The sequence below is a fragment of the Rattus norvegicus genome, chromosome 16 (assembly GCF_036323735.1).
Source record: "Rattus norvegicus strain BN/NHsdMcwi chromosome 16, GRCr8, whole genome shotgun sequence".
Lineage (NCBI taxonomy): Eukaryota > Metazoa > Chordata > Mammalia > Rodentia > Muridae > Rattus > Rattus norvegicus.
The window spans coordinates 20,170,766-20,190,879 of NC_086034.1; the positions used below are offsets into that span (position 1 = coordinate 20,170,766).

At 42.3% G+C, this 20,114-nt stretch overlaps 1 protein-coding gene across 1 annotated transcript; it reads left to right on the forward strand.

Moving 5' to 3' along the window:
* The first annotated feature begins 287 nt into the window (after positions 1–287).
* Positions 288–19,754, forward strand: LOC134482330 (uncharacterized). Its single transcript, XM_063275820.1, has 4 exons — positions 288–342; positions 2,080–2,208; positions 13,121–18,615; positions 18,718–19,754. Exons 2-4 carry the CDS (start codon positions 2,206–2,208, stop codon positions 19,052–19,054), a joined length of 5,835 nt encoding a protein of 1,944 aa, XP_063131890.1. The 5' UTR covers positions 288–342; positions 2,080–2,205; the 3' UTR covers positions 19,055–19,754.
* The last annotated feature ends 360 nt before the right edge of the window (positions 19,755–20,114 follow it).

The window sequence follows — 20,114 nt, forward strand, 5'->3', positions numbered from 1 at the left end:
AAACATCCTTAGGAAGGGAGATGATTCAGTGGATAAAGTGCTTGCCATGAGTCTGTGAGAATGGAAGTTTGGATTCTCAGAATCCACATGAGGTCTTGAGGATCTCATGTGCATCTGAATCCTGGGGCACTTATGGTGAGGCAGGAGGTGGTGAGAGAGAATCCCCTGAAGTTTACTGGATAGTTTGCCTGGGTTTCTTATTCATGAAGAAGGGATTGAGCCACAAAACCAAGGTTGGAAGAATGTTGCATGCTGTTATTCTAAAGGCTCCCTGACAAGCCCTCCTTTCTTGTTCCTAGGTGTGTGAATGTGGATAATGTCAGCTCTACCTCCTCTGTGAAGGTAAAATTCTTCTTTGTGAGTTTAATTTTCTTATGAATTTTGTTACAATTCAGCAATAGTGTAACTATCCCAGTTTTATATGGAAAGATTGCTCAAGGGAGTCCACATTGTAGATGTGGAGATTTCTACAAACTGTAAGTGAGCAGTAAGTCCTTGTGGGTAGTGGTGGCCAATAAGAGAATGGACTCAAAAGACATAGTGAGTGGAAGACTGAGCGCAGTCCTCGTACAATAGAAGATGTCTGATGTTTGACAAGTATTGTTTGCAGAAATGAGTACATGTTCGACTGATTTTAAAATGTGACTGTTACTAGACCATAATATTTCTTTTTTAAAAAATTTTTATTAGATATATTTCTTTACTTACTTTTCCAATGTTTTTCCCCTTCCTGGTTTCCAGTCCATGAGCCCCCATCCCTTCCCCCTCACCCTCTCCCATATCGGTTTTCCTGGGCTGGAGAGATGGCTCAGTGGTTAAGAGCACTGACTGAAAGAACCAAAAAAAAAAAAAAAAACAAAAAAACCAAAAAAAAAAAAAAAAAAAGAGCACTGACTGCTGTTCCAGAGGTCTTGATGAATCCAATTCCCAGCAACCACATGTTGACTGACGACCATCTATAATGAGATCTGATGATCTCTCCTGGTGTGTCTGAAGATAGCTACTGTATACTTATATATAATAAGTACTTCTTAGTAAGTCCAGACATTTCTATAATCCATGAATCTCCTAAGTGACTTTACCCTCAGGAAAATGCATGCAATTTTTATCTACCTTTGGACACTGCTATTTTAGGATCCTGTATGAGAGAATCTCCTTGGTTTCTCTATTTCATGTGTATTTACACTAAGGAGAAATTGTGGCTATGTAGAAGTTTGTAATATGTTCATCAAATTTGTCTTATGAGAATAGAGCATTTTCTATTTGATTCTATGAGGGTATGTTGAAAGCTCTTCATCTAGAAAAACAACAAGTGTTTTTCCCAATTATCCAGCATTTTTAGATGCAGGGAGTCAATTACTGTATATTTCCATTTAAGTTCTTCTTTATGGATTTTAAAATAATATAAACTTATATCCTTTGTGCCACATTCAAACAGTTAAAATATTGTAGTGCTTTACTTAGATATTTCCATATCCAGTCTGAGGATGCTTTATCACTGTGAGCTGCTCAAGGTTAAGAAACCTGTTTCTATATAACCTATAGCCCTATAGTGAGGGGCTGTGTGAATGAAGAGTGGCAATTTAATGATTTTTGAATGTGACTCAGTGGACCAATGTGTTTCTATAAAGCAGTTTCACCGGTTCTATGGTATGGACAGTGCTAGCAATTAAATTGCCATTTATTTGTAAATGAAAAATGTGCATTTTGTGATTCCCCACAATGGAAGAGTAAGACTGTTAGAAGGGGCCTCATTAATATTAATAATCATCTTAAACTAGAAGCAGAATAATTGACTGATAGTGAATTAAGCTTAGTCTCAACAAGAACAAGGTCAAGTTTGTCAGTTAATGATTTTCTCTTAATCTAGGCTAGCATAAATATTTTAACTTCTTGATGGTATCCTATTAAGTTGTAAATAGGCATATAAGAGATATTTTATATTTAATAATTTTGATTTTCATGTGTCAATATCCTGTAATTCCTACAGAACATTGTTGATTTGAAAGCATGCATCCTAAAAGAATAGAGTTAATTTCGAGACCAAATAAAAAGTAAACTCTCTTCTCTGCATTGCAGGGAGAATCGGGAAGTAAATTCCATATAATACCTAAGAAGATCCAGAACATTTTTAGAAAATCTGGAGTTTATGTGTGTTCTCGAGGAGAGCCAGTACCTGATGTATGGAAAGCAAAAAAATCCATAATGGTAATACCCCTAATTTGAGAAGTAACCTATTTCCTTTTGTGAAGGGGAGTGATGGGTGTTTGTGCCTATGCCTTCCTAGTGCAAGTAGTGAACAAGTAGAGAAAGATCAGCCTTGAGCATTCCCTTCACACTCTCCATATCCTCACTCCTTGCCAGTCAATGCATTAGGCAGTGCTTCTCAACCTTCCTAATGCTGTGACCTTTAATACAGTTCCTCATGCTGTGGTGATTCCCAATCATACAACTGTTTTGTTGCTACTGCATCAGTGTCAAATTGAAAATATCATCAACTGTAATGTCGTATTGGTATTTTCAGAAGGTCTTTGCCAACCTGTGTGAGACTGTTCTATGCCCTCCTCCAATAGGGTATGACAGACAGGTTGAGAATCACTGTCATAAAATGTAATAATAGTAAATTAGACTATGGAAACAGAAGAAAAAACAGAAAATGAGCATGTTTTTAACTCACTGAGGAGAACTCATAAAAATACAGAAACCAAATAGTACATGTTCCTGGAAATAGGTACAGTAAACATGAAAGCAACCACCATAGTTGTGTTTCATTTACTTTGGATTGACTGACTTTATGTGTGTGAATGTTTTGCGTGTATTCTGTCTGTATACCATGTGCGTGTGCTTCCCACAAAAGTCAGAAGAGGTCATTTCATCCTTTGTTCTTGTTGTTCCAGAATTTTGTCAACCAATATTATGTGTTTTACAAAGCAAAGCCAGGTGTCCTGGAGGAGCAATGAATGTTTTAAACATCTCAGCCCCTTTTCCAGCACACAGATTTAATATGTTTGATAGGCAAAAAGATTAAATTTATCGTCAGGGGAAATAAGAAGTCAGTCTTCTGATATTTCTTAACTTCCTGGACAGGACCTCAGCATTCTGGTTTTACCCAATGAAGTCCAAAGTACTTATAGGCGGGGTGCCCACAACAGGAGGCTGGGTATGTTTGTGTACACAGTTAATTCATGAACTCATAAATCAGGCAGGATGGTCTCTGTCAGTTCAAGGACATTCTGTACTTAATTTATTTGGGGAGTAGGAGAATGTAAGTTGAATTGTAGGTATCAAAAGATAACTTGTATGAATCAATCTTTCCCTTCCTCTGTTTCCAGTCTCAGGTATCAAATTCAAGTTGTCAGTCAGGCTTCCAAGTAGGTTTATCACATTGGTAGTATGATTTACACTTTGGTTAGCATTAACAGACAAACAGTAGATAAACTCTGCATGTGTGTGTGTGTGGGGGGGGGTTATTTAACATTAACACAAATGCTAAGCAGTGCATGGGAGGATCAGACAAAGAGATGGGAGTTCATGTGATTGAACACTTGGCCACTGATGGGAGATTGTTTAACTTTCGGGGTCTGGCCTTGCTAGCAGAAGGTTTTCAGTGGTAGATTTTAATGGCTATGACTACTTGTGGTACCAGTACTGTGTTATCTGCTTCCCGGTCTACCAGCATGTGAGAACCAACAATGTACTGCCAAAAGTCAGGCCTCCCTGTTCCTTCCTTGAAATAAGTGACTGGTTTTCCCCATCAGATATTTTGTCACAGAAAGTACAGAAACAAATTCAAAAGTAACAGCCATCTTTCCTGTTTAAATCCCCTTTCAGAAGTTACAAAGCAAGCAGAAGGGTGTGTCTGCTGATCTTACACACACTACTTACTCCTTACTCCACTGCATACTGTCAACACGTAGCTAACTACCTTCCTCTAGACCTCTAATTTCATCATTAGGAAAGAGGAAGTTCAGATATAATTATTACACATAATGGAATCATTAGAAACTGTAATTTACAGAAACCAAACTCAAATGCTCTTCGTTTATGCCTAGATCAATTTGGTTTCCAATTAACTACTACAGGTGATGAACCTGAGTAATTTTTATTCTAGGAAGAACTTAGCAAAGACATAGAACTCAGGTACTTTAATAAACAGAAATTCACTCGGCAATCACCTTCTATTGCAGTGAAAAGTCATTAGAATTTTCTAAACTAAAATTTCTAATGCAAACACATTTTATCCTAACTAGAATTTTATGATGCTATGGAATGTACAAATAATGGTGATGAATATAGTAACTAAATTTTATATGCCCATGATTAGAATACAATCCACAATATCATTACAGCAGTGGGATCTTACAGAGACAACTAAGACAAAGGTAGTTTCCATTCTTCCAAGGAATAAATGTCACTGAAGTAAAACTAAACATCATTTCTGATGTTAAATTTGAATAAAACCAAACGAACACAAGACTTCCCACAAGACTACATGGGAAATGCAGTGTAATGAGTATAAAATAAAAAAATGAAAGACCTTAGCTAGTTAATACCAGTTCTCTACCCCATGCTAGCGGAATACCAGGTATAAGTCATTATAAACAAGTACAGCCAGCAGGATTTACAATGACACAGGCACATTTCAAAGGTGATGCCTAGTTTGGCTGAAAGAAAAAGATCACATGAATGAGAAATTCACACTTACTACATTTCATTTTTATTCTAAACGGCTATACACCAATCTTTCTCCTTTTATTTTAAAAGCAGTAAATATATATACATATATATACATATATACATATACTTGCATATATATGCATGTATACACATCTTCTCACGTACACATATGTAGTTACAAATACATACATGCGTATAAGTGCACACACATGTGTATATGCATATTTGCCAGCCAGATGGTTCAATGGGGTAGTGATAAGTAGTCTGGTAACACATTGCATATGAAAACATGACTATGTGTGTAACATACCCCATGGTTTGCTATATTCAAGTCTGTCTTTCTCAGGAAATCCAAGGAACTTAAATTCTCTCATGATCCATTTTAATAGTGTGAACACTAAGAGGAAATGCATGCTTCTTCAACATTATTCTTTGATCAACAGTCCCCCTTCACCTGTTCTGTTGAATCTTCTCTGTGATATATTGCTTGTTGATGCAGAGAATGTTTGACGTGTCAGTTTTGCAAGTAAGAAACGTAAATCATCCTCAAACCTGGCACTGAAAGTCAAAAGTAGACTGCCATGTTATGGGTTTCCCTGAGGTGTAAGGAAGAACAAACATGTGAAGATCTTATTTCTTATGCAGTATGAGTCAATGAGGCTTCCCATTTACAATGCAGCATCAAACCCATTCACAAGCCCAACTTCCTGAATTTATCTATTTAAATCAACGAGTGTTCCGGGCATCCTATCTAAGCTAGCTTTATGGAATTTGATAACACATTTTGTGACCAAATCCCCTGGGTAACACCACTTCACAGCTTTGAATGAATCCTTCAGACTCTGTTAAATACACTCTTATTGTAACTAGCTGATGCTTATGTTAGTCACTTTCTATAGTTGTAAAAAATATCATGGGAAAGAAAATGTTTAGAAGAAAGAGATGGTGTGAAGTGGGTCTCTTGGTTAAATTGGATACAGAAATCACCATCATGATTCAGGCAGACAAGCATGACGATGAAGCAGCAGCTGAGAGATCACATCTTGACCTACACAGGAAAGAGAGAACTTAGTGGAAATGACACCAGTCTATTGAAATCTTTTTTTTTTTTTATTAACTTGAGTATTTCTTATTTACATTTCGAATGTTATTCCCTTTCCTGGTTTCTAGGCCAACATCCCCCTAATCCCTCCCCCTCCCCTTCTTTATGGGTGTTCCCCTCCCCATCCTCCCCCCATTGCTGCCCTCCCCCCAACAATCACGTTCACTGGGGGTTCAGTCTTAGCAGGACCAAGGGCTTCCCCTTCCACTGGTGATCTTACTAGAATATTTATTGCTACCTATGAGGTCAGAGTCCAGGGTCAGTCCATGTATAGTCTTTAGGTAGTGGCTTAGTCCCTGGAAGCTCTGGTTGCTTGGCATTGTTGTTCATAAGGGGTCTCGAGCTCCTTCGAGCTCTTCGAGTTCTTTCTCTGATTCCTTCAACGGGGGTCCCGTTCTCAGTTCAGTGGTTTGCTGCTGGCATTCGGCTATGTATTTGCTGTATTCTGGCTGTGTCTCTCAGGAGAGATCTACATCCGTATCCTGACGGCATGCACTTCATCGCTTTATCCATATTGTCTAATTGGGTGGCTGTATATGATTGGGCCACATGTGGGGCAGGCTCTGAATGGGTGTTCCTTCTGTGTCTGTTTTAATCTTTGCCTCTCTATTCCCTGCCAAGGGTATTCTTGTTCCCCTTTTAAAGAAGGAGTGAAGCATTCACATTTTGATCATCCGTCTTGAGTTTCATTTGTTCTGTGCATCTAGGGTAATTCAAGCATTTGGGCTACTAGCCACTTATCAATGAGTGCATACCATGTGTGTTTTTCTGTGATTGGGTTGCCGCACTCAGGATGATATTTTCCAGTTGCAGCCATTTGCCTACGAATTTCATAAAGTCATTGTTTTTGATAGCTGAGTAATATTCCATTGTGTAGATGTACCATATTTTCTGTATCCATTCCTCTGTTGAAGGGCATCTGGGTTCTTTCCAGCTTCTGGCTATTATAAATAAGGCTGCTATGAACATAGTGGAGCACGTGTCTTTTTTATATGTCGGGGCAACTTTTGGGTATGTGCCCAAGAGAGGTATAGCTGGATCCTCAGGCAGTTCAATGTCCAATTTTCTGAGGAACCTCCAGACTGATTTCCAGAATGGTTGCACCAGTCTGCTTTCCCACCAACAATGGAGGAGTGTTCCTCTTTCTCCACATCCTCGCCAGCATTTGCTGTCACCTGAGTTTTTGATCTTACCCATTCTCACTGGTGTGAGGTGAAATCTCAGGGTTGTTTTGATTTGCATTTCCATTATGACTAAAGATGTTGAACATTACTTTAGATGTTTCTCAGCCATTTCGCCTTCCTCAGCTGTGAATTCTTTGTTTAGCTCTGAACCCCATTTTTTAATAGGGTTATTTGTCTCGCTGCGGTCTAACTTCTTGAGTTCTTTGTATATTTTGGATATAAGGCCTCTATCTGTTGTAGGATTGGTAAAGATCTTTTCCCAATCTGTTGGTGGCCGTTTTGTCCTACCCACAGTGTCCTTTGCCTTACAGAAGCTTTGCAGTTTTATGAGATCCCATTTGTCGATTCTTGATCTTAGAGCATAAGCCATTGGTGTTTTGTTCAGGAAATTTTTTCCAGTGCCCATGTGTTCCAGATGCTTCCCTAGTTTTTCTTCTATTAGTTTGAGTGTATCTGGTTTGATGTGGAGGTCCTTGATCCACTTGGACTTAAGCTTTGTACAGGGTGATAAGCATGGATCGATCTGCATTCTTCTACATGTTGACCTCCAGTTGAACCAGCACCATTTGCTGAAAATGCTATCTTTTTTCCATTGGATGGTTTTGGCTCCTTTGTCAAAAATCAAGTGCCCATAGGTGTGTGGGTTCATTTCTGGGTCTTCAATTCTGTTTCATTGGTCTATCTGTCTGTCTCTGTTCCAATACCATGCAGTTTTTATCATTATTGCTCTGTAATAGTGCTTGAGTTCAGGGATAGTGATTCCTCCTGAAGTCCTTTTATTGTTGAGGATAGTTTTAGCTATCTTGGGCTTTTTGTTGATGAATTTGCAAATTGTTCTTTCTAACTCTTTGAAGAACTGGATTGGTATTTTGATGGGGATTGCATTGAATCTGTAGATTGCTTTCGGTAAGATGGCCATTTTTACTATATTAATCCTGCCAATCCATGAGCATGGAAGATCTTTCCATCTTCTGAGGTCTTCTTCAATTTCTTTCTTCAGAGTCTTGAAGTTCTTATTGTACAGATCTTTTACTTGCTTGGATAAAGTCACACCGAGGTACTTTATATTATTTGGATCTATTATGAAGGGTGTTATTTCCCTAATTTCTTTCTCAGCTTTTTCTCTTTTGTGTAGAGGAAGGCTACTGATTTATTTGAGTTAATTTTATACCCAACCACTTTGCTGAAGTTGTTTATCAGCTTTTGTAGTTCTCTGGTGGAACTTTTGGGATCACTTAAATGTACTATCATATCATCTGCAAATAGTGATATTTTGACTTCTTCTTTTCCCATCTGTATCCCCTTGACCTCCATTTGTTGTCTGATTGCTCTGGCTAGAACTTCAAGAACTATATTGAATAAGTAGGGAGAGAGTGGGCAGCCTTGTCTAGTCCCTGATTTTAGTGGGATTGCTTCAAGTTTCTCTCCATATTGTTTAATGTTAGCAACTGGTTTGCTCTATATGGCTTTTACTATGTTTAGGTATGGGCCTTGAATTCCTATTCTTTCCAGGACTTTTATCATGAAGTGGTGTTGAATTTTGTCAAATGCTTTCTCAGCATCTAATGAAATGATCATGTGGTTCTGTTCTTTCAGTTTGTTTATATAATGGATCACGTTGATGGTTTTCCGTATATTAAACTATCCCTGCATGCCTGGGATGAAGCCTACTTGATCATGGTGGATGATTGTTTTGATGTGCTCTTGGATTTGGTTTGCCAGATATTTATTGAGTATTCTTGTGTCGATATTCATAAGGGAAATTGTTCTGAGGTTCTCTTTCTTTGTTGGGTCTTTGTGTGGTTTAGGTATAAGAGTAATTGTGGCTTCATAGAAGGAATTCGGTAGTGCTCCGTTTGTTTCATTTTTGTGGAATAGTTTGGAGAATATTGGTATGAGGTCTTTTATGAAGGTCTGATAGAATTCTGCACTGAATCCGTCTGGACCTGGGCCCTTTTTGGTTGGGAGACCTTTAATGACTGCTTCCATTTCCTTAGGAGTTATGGGGTTGTTTATCTGGTTTATATGTTCCTGATTTAACTTTGGTACCTGGTATCTGTCTAGGAAATTGTCCATTTCCTGCAGATTTTCAAGTTTTGTTGAATACAGGCTTTTATACTAAGATCTGATGATTTTTTGAATTTCGTCTGAATCTGTAGTTATGTCTCCCTTTTCATTTCTGATTTTGTTAATTTGGACACACTCTCTGTGTCCTCTAGTTAGTCTGGCTAAGGGTTTATCTATCTTAATGATTGTCTCAAAGAACCATCTCTTGGTTCTGTTGATTCTTTCTATGGTCCATTTGTTTCTACTTGGCTGATTTCAGCTCTGAGTTTGATTATTTCCTGCATTCTACTCCTCCTGGGTGTGTTTGCTTCTTTTTGTTCTAGAGCGTTTAGGGGTGTTGTCAAGCTGCTGACATATGCTCTTTCCTGTTTCTTTCTGCAGGCACTCAGCGTTATGAGTTTCCTCATAGCACAGCTTTCATTGTGTCCCATAAGTTTGGGTATGTTGTACCTTCGTTTTCATTAAATTCTAAGCAATCTTTAATTTCTTTCTTTATTTCTTCCTTGACCTGGTTATCATTGAACAGAGCATTGTTTTATTTCCACGTATATGTGGACATTCTTCCATTATTGTTATTGAAGACCAACTTTAGGCCATGGTGGTCTGATAAGATGCATGGGATTATTTCTATCTTTCTGTACCTGTTGAGGCCCGTTTTTTGACCAATTATATGGTCAATTTTGGAGAAAGTACCATGAGGAGCTGAGAAGAAGGTATATCCTTTTGCTTTAGGATAGAATGTTCTATAAATATCCGTTAAGTCCATTTGGCTCATGAATTCTCTTAATCTGTCTAGGTCTCTGTTTAATTTCTATTTCCATGATCTGTCCATTGATGAGAGTGGGGTGTTGAAATCTCCTACCATCATTGTGTGAGGTGCAATGTGTGTTTTGAGCTTTAGTAAGGTTTTTTTTATGTATGTAGGTGCCCTTGTATTTGGGGCATAGATATTTAGGATTGAGAGTTCATCTTGGTGGATTTTTCCTTTGATGAATATAAAGTGTCCTTCCTTATCTTTTTTGATGACTTTTGGTTGAAAATTGATTTTATTTGACATTAGAATGGCTACTCCAGCTTGCTTCTTCTGACCATTTGCTTGGAAAGTTGTTTTCCAGCATTTCACTCTGAGGTAGTGTCTGTCTTTGTCTCTGAGGTGTGTTTCCTGTAGGCAGCAGAATGCAGGGTCCTCGTTGCGTATCCAGTTTGTTAATCTATGTCTTTTCATTGGGGAGTTGAGGCCATTGATGTTGAGAGATATTAAGGAATAGTGATTATTGCTTCCTGTTATATTCATATTTGGATATGAGGTTATGTTTGTGCGCTTTTCTTCTCTTTGTTTTGTTGCCAAGACGATTAGTTTCTTGCTTCGTCTAGGGTATCTCTTGCCTCCTTATGTTGGGCTTTACCATTTATTATCCTTTGTAGTGCTGGATTTGTAGAAAGATATTGTGTAAATTTGGTTTTGTCCTGGAATATCTTGGTTTCTTCATCTATGTTAATTGAGAGTTTTGCAGGATGCAGTAACCTGGGCTGGCATTTGTGTTCTCTTAGGTTCTGTATGACATCTGTCCAGGATCTTCTGGATTTTATAGTTTCTGGCGAAAAGTCTGTATGATTCTGATAGGTCTGCCTTTATGTTACTTGATCTTTTTCCCTTACTGCTTTTAATATTCTTTCTTTATTTTGTGCGTTTGGTGTTTTGACTATTATGTGACGGGAGCTGTTTCTTTTCTGGTCCAATCTATTTGGAGTTCTGTAGGCTTCTTGTATGCTTATGGGTATCTCTTTCTTTAGGTTAGGGAAGATTTCTTCTATGATTTTGTTGAAGATATTTACTGGTCCTTTGAGCTGGGAGTCTTCACTCTCTTCTATACCTATTATCCTTAGGTTTGATCTTCTCATTGAGTCCTGGATTTCCTGTATGTTTTGGACCAGTAGCTTTTTCCGCTTTACATTATCTTTGACTGTTGAGTTGATGATTTCTATGGAATCTTCTGCTCCTGAGATTCTCTCTTCCATATCTTGTATTCTGTTGGTGAAGCTCGTATCTACAGCTCCTTGTCTCTTCTTTAGGTTTTGTATTTCCAGGGTTGTTTCCATGTGTTCTTTCTTGATTGCTTCTATTTCCATTTTCAATTCCTTCAACTGTTTGATTGTGTTTTCCTGGAATTCTTTCAGGGATTTTTGTGACTATTCTCTATGGGCTTCTACTTGTTTATTTATGTTTTCCTGGAATTCTTTCAGGGATTTTTGCGATTCCTCTCTGTCGGCTTCTACTTGTTCTCTAAGGGAGTTATTCACGTCTTTCTGGAAGTTCTCCAGCATCATGATCAAATATGATTTTGAAACTAGATCTTGCTTTTCTTGTGTGTTTGGATATTTTGTGTTTGCTTTGGTGGGAGAATTTGGCTCCGATGATGCCATGTAGTCTTGGTTTCTGTTGCTTGGGTTCCTGTGCTTGCCTCTCGCCATCAGATTATCTCTAGTGTTACTTTGTTCTGCTATTTCTGACAGTGGCTAGACTGTCCTATATGCCTGTTTTTCAGGAGTGCTGTAGACCTGTTTTCCTGTTTTCTTTCAGCCAGTTATGGGAACAGAGTGTTCTGCTTTGGGGCGTGTAGTTTTTCCTATCTACAGGTCTTCAGCTGTTCCTGTGGGCCTGTGCCCTGAATTCACCAGGCAGGTCACTTGGAGCAGAAAAGTTGGTCTTACCTGTGATCCGGAGGCTCAAGGTTGCTCATGGGGTGTTGCTTATGAGCTCTCCGCGGCGGCAGCCACCAGGAAGTTCTGAGCCGCCCTTTCTGGGAGCTTCTGTGCACCAGGGTTCCAGATGGCGTTTGGTGTTTTCCTCTGGAGTCAGAAATGTGTGCAGAGTGCAGTCTCTTCTGGTTTCCCAGGCATGTCTGCCTCTCTGAAGGTTTAGCTCTCCCTCCCACAGGATTTGGGTGTAGAGAACTGTTTATATGGTCAGTCCCTTCAGGTTCTGGCGGTGTCTCAGATGCCAAAAGAAAGCACTGTTGTTCTACTCTGTTTCCAGCTCTGTCTCTCTATTGAAATCTTAAACCTCATCCTGGCAACAGTTTTACTACAAAAAAGCCCCACCACCTACTCCTTTTGAAAATAATTCAGCGCTCTGCACAGCAAGCATAATGTGAGCCTATGGGGCTGTTGACATTCAAGCCACCACAGAGGTGCTGGATGAGGTCTTAATATACATCCTGTAAGTGTAGCAATAGTCATGATGTTACAGAATAGTTGACGATACTGTGCCCTCCTCCCAGATTGCGTTGTTTACTTATAAACAAATTTCTACTAATTGCTGTGGTTCAGCCTTTGCACAGACCTTTAATCTCTCAAACTGGAATGTAGACATTTCCTTAGTACCCACCCTTAATGCTAAGTAATCAATGTAACCTTAGTTTATAGAATGAAGTACCTCGTTTAAAAGTGATGCTTAATTGCATGAAAGAGAAGGTGATTATCCAGAGAAAGATTTGGTATAAAGAATATTCCCATCTCTCTCACGAAGGAATAAGAAAAGTGGCTACTTGAGGGGTAGTGCAGCAGAAAGTACAAAAAGACGGGGGGAGAGAGAGAGAGAGAGAGAGAGGGAGGAGGGAGGAGGGAGGGAGGGGCGGAGGGAGGGAGGTGGCCTTTTTACTTGGAGAGTTTTAGAGAGAAACAGTGCAGAATGAACCATAGAATATGAAGGAAAGAGAATATTACAAAATCACTATTTAGAGGAAGAGTAGAGCAAAACATCAGAGGCCAAGAGTCACATTTTGTCCTTTCTATTTATATATTTCCATCTTACAAGGAAAAATGACTTCAGGTAGCAAAGAGCAGAAGAAATCTAAGTATAAACCTAAAGAGATCCACAGTAAAGACTTTGAAAAACTCTGGGCCAATTACTCAAGCAGACAGGAAGCAGACTTCACTGAATGTCACTGAATGTCGTGCTAACTTTCGACAGAATACACAAATAGTTTGGGGACTATGAATCCAGGTTCTGACATTATCAGAAGGGTGATAGAATGAATAAAATCAGTAAATTTTCAATCAAAAGTATCACTGCTAATTTTCGTTTTAGGATGAAAAATATGAAACAGATAATTTCTATGCGGTGTCTTCTGAGCATAGAAATTCTATTCCTAAGGCTACTGCTGATCGTGAAGCTTCCACCTCTACTGCTGACAGCCTGGATGCTGCCGAGCCTGACCCAACAAATTCTACAAATGCTACTGACTGTCTGGCTGCTCTTGAGCGTGAGCTGACTAATTCCAACAACACTGCTGACTGTCTGGCTGACCTTGAGCCTGATCCGACGATTTCTACCAATGCCGCTGACTTTCAGGCTGCTGTTGCACCAGAGCCAACTATGTCCACCCACCCTGCTGACTGTCTGCCTGATGTGGAACCAGAGCCAACTATGTCCACCCACCCTGCTGACACTCTGGCTGCTCTTGAGCCTGAGCTGACTACTTTCAACAACACTGCTGACTGTCTGGCTGACCTTGAGCCTGAGCCAAACATGTCCACCCACTCTGCTGACAGTCTGCCTGATGTGGAACCAGAGCCAACTATGTCCAATCACCCTGCTGACACTCTGGCTGCTCTTGAGCCTGAACTGACTAATTCCAACAACACTGCTGACTGTCTGGCTGACCTTGAGCCTGATCCGACGATTTCTACCAATGCCGCTGACTTTCAGGCTGCTGTTGCACCAGAGCCAACTATGTCCACCCACCCTGCTGACTGTCTGCCTGATGTGGAACCAGAGCCAACTATGTCCACCCACCCTGCTGACACTCTGGCTGCTCTTGAGCCTGAGCTGACTACTTTCAACAACACTGCTGACTGTCTGGCTGACCTTGAGCCTGAGCCAAACATGTCCACCCACCCTGCTGACAGTCTGCCTGATGTGGAACCAGAGCCAACTATGTCCACCCACCCTGCTGACACTCTGGCTGCTCTTGAGCCTGAGCTGACCAATTTCAACAACACTGCTGACTGTCTGGCTGACCTTGAGCCTGATCCGACTATTTCTACCAATGCCGCTGACTGTCGGGCTGCTGTTGCACCAGAGCCCGCTATGTCCACCAACCCTGCTGACAGTATGGCAGCTGTTGAGCCTGAGCCGACTATGTCCACCCACCCTGCTGACATTCTGACTGCTGACGAGCCTGAACATAATACTTCTACCAAAGCTGCTGACTGTCGGGCTGACCTTGAGCCTGAGCCAAACATGTCCACCCACCCTGCTGACAGTCTGCCTGATGTGGAACCAGAGCCAACTATGTCCACCCACCCTGCTGACACTCTGGCTGCTCTTGAGCCTGAGCTGACCAATTTCAACAACACTGCTGACTGTCTGGCTGACCTTGAGCCTGATCCGACTATTTCTACCAATGCCGCTGACTTTCAGGCTGCTGTTGCACTAGAGCCAACTATGTCCACCTACCCTGCTGACTGTCTGCCTGATGTGGAACCAGAGCCAACTATGTCCACCCACCCTGCTGACACTCTGGCTGCTCTTGAGCCTGAGCTGACTAATTTCAACAACACTGCTGACTGTCTGGCTGACCTTGAGCCTGATCCGACTATTTCTACCAATGCCGCTGACTGTCCGGCTGCTGTTGCACCAGAGCCCGCTATGTCCACCAACCCTGCTGACAGTATGGCAGCTGTTGAGCCTGAGCCGACTATGTCCACCCACCCTGCTGACATTCTGACTGCTGACGAGCCTGCACATAATACTTCTACCAAAGCTGCTGACTGTCTGGCTGACCTTGAGCCTGAGCCAAACATGTCCACCCACCCTGCTGACAGTCTGCCTGATGTGGAACCAGAGCCAACTATGTCCAATCACCCTGCTGACACACTGGCTGCTCTTGAGCCTGAGTCGACTAAATCCTCCAATGCTGCTGACTGTCTGGCCTATGTTGAGCCAGAGCCAGCTATGTCCACCCACCGTGCCGACAGTCTGGCTGCTCTTGAGCATGAGCTGTCTCATGCCAACAAAGATGCTGACTGTCTGGCTTCTCTCAAGTCTGAGCTGATTAATTCCACCAATGCTACTGATTGTCTGGCTTCTGTTGGGACTGAGACAACCATGTCCACCCAGCCTACTGACAATTTGGCAGCTGTTGAGCCTGAACATAATTCCACCAATACTGCTGACGGTAAGGACTCTGTTGAACAAGAGCCATCTAAGCCCACCTACCGTGCCGACAGTCTGGCTGCTCTTGAGCATGAGCTGACTAATTCCAACAACACTGCTGACTGTCTGGCTTCTCAGAAGGCTGAGTCAATTGATTCTACCAATGCTACTGATTGTTTGGGTTCTGTTGGGACTGAGACAACTATGTCCACCCACCCGGCTGACAATATGGCTACTGATGAGCTTGAGGCTACACATTCCACCAATGCTGCTTACTTTCTGGCGGCTCTTGAGCCCCAGTCGACTAATTCCTCCAATGCTGCTGATATTCTGGCTTCTGTTGGGTCTGAGACAACCATGTCTACCCACCTTGCTGATATTCCTATTGCTCATGAGCCTGACTATAATGATTCTACCAATGCTGCTGACAGTCTGGACTCCGTTGAGCCAGAGCCAGCTATGTCCACCCACCATGCCGACAGTCTGGCTGCTCTTGAGCATGAGCTGTCTCATGCCAACAAAGCTGCTGACTGTCTGGCTTCTCTCAAGGCTGAGCCAACCATGTCCACCCAGCCTGCTGACAGTTCGGCAGCTGTTGAGCCTGAGCCTACAATTTCCACCAGAGCTGCTGATTTTCTGGCTACTGTTCTGCCAGAACTAACTAGGTCAAACCACCCTGCTGACTGTCTGGACTCTGTTCAGCCTGAGTCATCTATGTCCACACACCCTGCTGATAATATGGCTACTGATGAGCTTGAGCCTACAAATTCGACCAACGCTGCTTACTGTCTGGCTGCTCTTGAGCCTGAGTCGACTAAATCCTCCAATGCTGCTGACTGTCTGGCCTATGTTGAGCCAGAGCCAGGTATGTCCACCCACCGTGCCGACAGTCTGGCTGCTCTTGAGCATGAGCTGTCTCATGCCAACAAAGATGCTGACTGCCTGCCTTCTCTCAAGACTGAGCTGATTAATTCCATCAATGCTACTGATTGTCTGGCTTCTTTTGGGACTGAGACAACCATGTCCACCCAGCCTACTGACAGTGTGGCAGCTGTTGAGCCTGAACATAATAGTTCCACCAATGCTGCTGATGGTCTGGGCTCTGTTGAACAAGAGCCAGCTAATCCCACCCACCGTTCCAACAGTCTGGCTGCTCTTGAGCATGAGCTGACTAATTCCAACAACACTGCTGACTGTCTGGCTTCTCAGAAGGCTGAGTCAATTGATTCTACCAATGCTACTGATTGTTTGGCTTCTGTTGGGACTGAGACAACTATGTCCACCCACCCTGCTGACAATATGGCTACGGATGAGCTTGAGCCTACACATTCCACCAATGCTGCTTACTTTCTGGTCGCTCTTGAGCCCCAGTCGACTAATTCCTCCAATACTGCTGATATTCTGGCTTCTGTTGGGTCTGAGACAACCATGTCTACCCACCTTGCTGATATTCCTATTGCTCATGAGCCTGACTATAATGATTCTACCAATGCTGCTGACAGTCTGGACTCCGTTGAGCCAGAGCCAGCTATGTCCACCCACCATGCCGACAGTCTGGCTGCTCTTGAGCATGAGCTGTCTCATGCCAACAAAGCTGCTGACTGTCTGGCTTCTCTCAAGGCTGAGCCAACCATGTCCACCCAGCCTGCTGACAGTTCGGCAGCTGTTGAGCCTGAGCCTACAATTTCCACCAGAGCTGCTGATTTTCTGGCTACTGTTCTGCCAGAGCTAACTAGGTCAAACCACCCTGCTGACTGTCTGGACTCTGTTCAGCCTGAGTCATCTATGTCCACACACCCTGCTGATAATATGGCTACTGATGAGCTTGAGCCTACAAATTCGACCAACGCTGCTTACTGTCTGGCTGCTCTTGAGCCTAAGTCGACTAAATCCTCCAATTCTGCTGACTGTCTGGCCTATGTTGAGCCAGAGCCAGGTATGTCCACCCACCGTGCCGACAGTCTGGCTGCTCTTGAGCATGAGCTGTCTCATGTCAACAAAGATGCTGACTGTCTGGCTTCTCTCAAGGCTGAGCTGATTAATTCCATCAATGCTACTGATTGTCTGGCTTCTGTTGGGACTGAGACAACCATGTCCACACAGCCTACTGACAGTTTGGCAGCTGTTGAGCCTGAACATAATTCCACCAATGCTGCTGACGGTCTGGACTCTGTTGAACAAGAGCCAGCTAAGCCCACCCACCGTGCCGACAGTCTGGCTGCTCTTGAGCATGAGCTGACTAATTCCAACAACACTGCTGACTGTCTGGCTTCTCAGAAGGCTGAGTCAATTGATTCTACCAATGCTTCTGATTGTTTGGCTTCTGTTGGGACTGAGACAACTATGTCCACCCACCCTGCTGACAATATGGCTACTGATGAGCTTGAGCCTACACATTCCACCAATGCTGCTTACTGTCTGGCTGCTCTTGAGCCTGAGTCGACTAAATCCTCCAGTGCTGCTGACTGCCTGGCCTATGTTGAGCCAGAGCCAGCTATGTCCACCCACCGTGCCGACAGTCTGGCTGCTCTTGAGCATGAGCTGTCTCATGCCAACAAAGATGCTGGCTGTCTGGCTTCTCTCAAGGCTGAGCTGATTAATTCCACCAATGCTACTGATTGTCTGGCTTCTGTTGGGACTGAGACAACCATGTCCACCCAGCCTGCTGACAGTTTGGCAGCTGTTGAGCCTGAACATAATAATTCTACCAATGCTGCTGACGGTCTGGACTCTATTGAACAAGAGCCAGCTATGCCCACCCCCCGTTCCGACAGTCTGGCTGCTCTTGAGCATGAGCTGTCTCATGCCAATAAAGCTGCTGAGTGTCTGGCTTCTCTCAAGGCTGAGCCAACCATGTCCACCCAGCCTGCTGACACTTTGGCATCTGTTGAGCCTGAGCCTACTTTTTCCACCAAAGCTGCTGATTGTCTGGCTACTGTTCAGCCTGAGCTAACTAGGTCAAACCACCCTGCTGACTGTCTGGATTCTGTTCAGCCTGAGTCATCTATGTCCCCACACCCTGCTGACAGTTTGGTAGCTATTGAGCCTGAACTGACTAATTCCACCAAAGCTGCTGACTGTCTGGACTCTGCTGAGCCAGAGCCAACTATGGCCACCCACCATGCTGACATTCTGACTGCTGTTGAGCCTGAACATACTAATTGCTCCAGTACTGCTGACTGTCTGCCTGCTGTTCAGCCTGAGTCCAGTATGTCCACCCACCCTGCTGACAGTATGGCTGCTATTGATGCTGAGCCTACAGATCCTGCCATTGTTGCTGACTGTCTGGCTGCTCTTGAACCTCGGCTGTCTGTTACATGTGCTGCTGACAGTAGTGTGTTAGTTGAGAGTCATGACTCAGGACCAGCTAGTCACATTGGATTGGATTATGTAGTTGATTTACCTCTTTACAAGGAGAGTACAAGGTACAAACCCCATGCTGACCCAGAGCCCACTCCTGGTTCCTGCACTTGTTATTCCCTTGACTCCATTCAAATGACTAACCTGACTCTTTTGATATCCCTTAGTGAAGAAGAAATATTTGATTCTGCTACTTCAGATGAGGAATCTTCTTTTACTCCTGACGTAGAAGAAGGTCTGCCTGCTACTCAGGGTGCTGAGGATATTTTTCATGCTTCCGCACGAGCTGAACCAATAAACCACAGCTTGATCCTTCTCAGGGAGAGTGGATATCTTCGGGCAACAGAGATACCACGCATACCTTTTTTGCTCTTCATATGGCTTATATCCTCACTCTTATCCATCATAACATGGATGAAAATCCAAATTCAACAAGCATGGCATGAAGAAAATGGCCAAGGAGCTCCCACTAAGAAGAGAGTCGGACCAGGTAAGTTAAACTAAAATAGTAGCTTAAAATAGATTAAGATTGTTTTACTAGAAACCTAGGTCTCTTTTGTTAATAAATTTCATACTTCTATAGGGCTATTTACGCATAACCTAGAACCTGAAAACTTTATTTTTTCTCAATTTATAGAAAATAATTTTCATAATGTAACAAATCCAGTTTAGAGAAATACAACTGACCAGGTAATATTTTTTCCTACTTGGATGTTTCCTATTCTAGAATGAGGAGATTATTGTCACTTCCAGTGAAAACATGTGTTTCCTGAATGACTAAGCCGGGAAAACTTCCTGTTAAATGTTATTGTCTATTTATCGCTGTCATTCTGAACTCTGACTTCTGAAGTTAGCATAGCCTTTGACCGCAACATTCCAAAAGAAGCAACTTCTGAGATTAAAAATAACAAGAGAAGCATCCACCTTCTCACTGTTTCTCTCTACATTGATATGTCTACATTGATATCTACATGATAATGACACTGATGTTGTTGATGCTGGGCATGACAATATCACCAGAGATGTGCCTGATGATACTGTTAATAATTCTTCTTTTTCTTCTAGTGGCTGCGGCTCCTGATCCCTAGACCCTTGATGCTCCTCCAGGATCGATTGGAATATCAAAACACAGTCTGTGTGGGAGAATTGATCATATATATAAATTTTAAAATAAAATGTTCAGTCTGATTGTAGACTGAAGTAAAAATTGATTGTTTCATTGGAGTCTCAGTTGTGCCATGTGATGCTTCCTGGAAACTTTTTTCAATTATTTTCAATTTTAATATTTTCAATTTTAATATTTACTTATTTACTTTACATCCTGCTCACTGCCCCCTCCCTGTCAGCCTCTCCCATAATTGTTCCCTTGTGCCCCACTCTCCTTCTCCTCTCAGTGGGTAGGGGCCATTTGGTTATCTTCCCACCCTGGAACATGAAGTCTCTGTGAGACTAATCTAGGACACAATCTAGCTAGAAGAACCTATTCTGCATACAGGCAACATCCTTTAGGATAACCCATGCTGTAATTGTTTGGGACTCACACAAAGATCAAGCTGCACATCTC

Coding starts and splice junctions, on each gene's coding strand:
- LOC134482330 (XM_063275820.1), top strand. Junction 18,616..18,717: donor CTTTACAAGGAGAGTACAAG/GTACAAACCCCA, acceptor GATATCCCTTAG/TGAAGAAGAAATATTTGATT.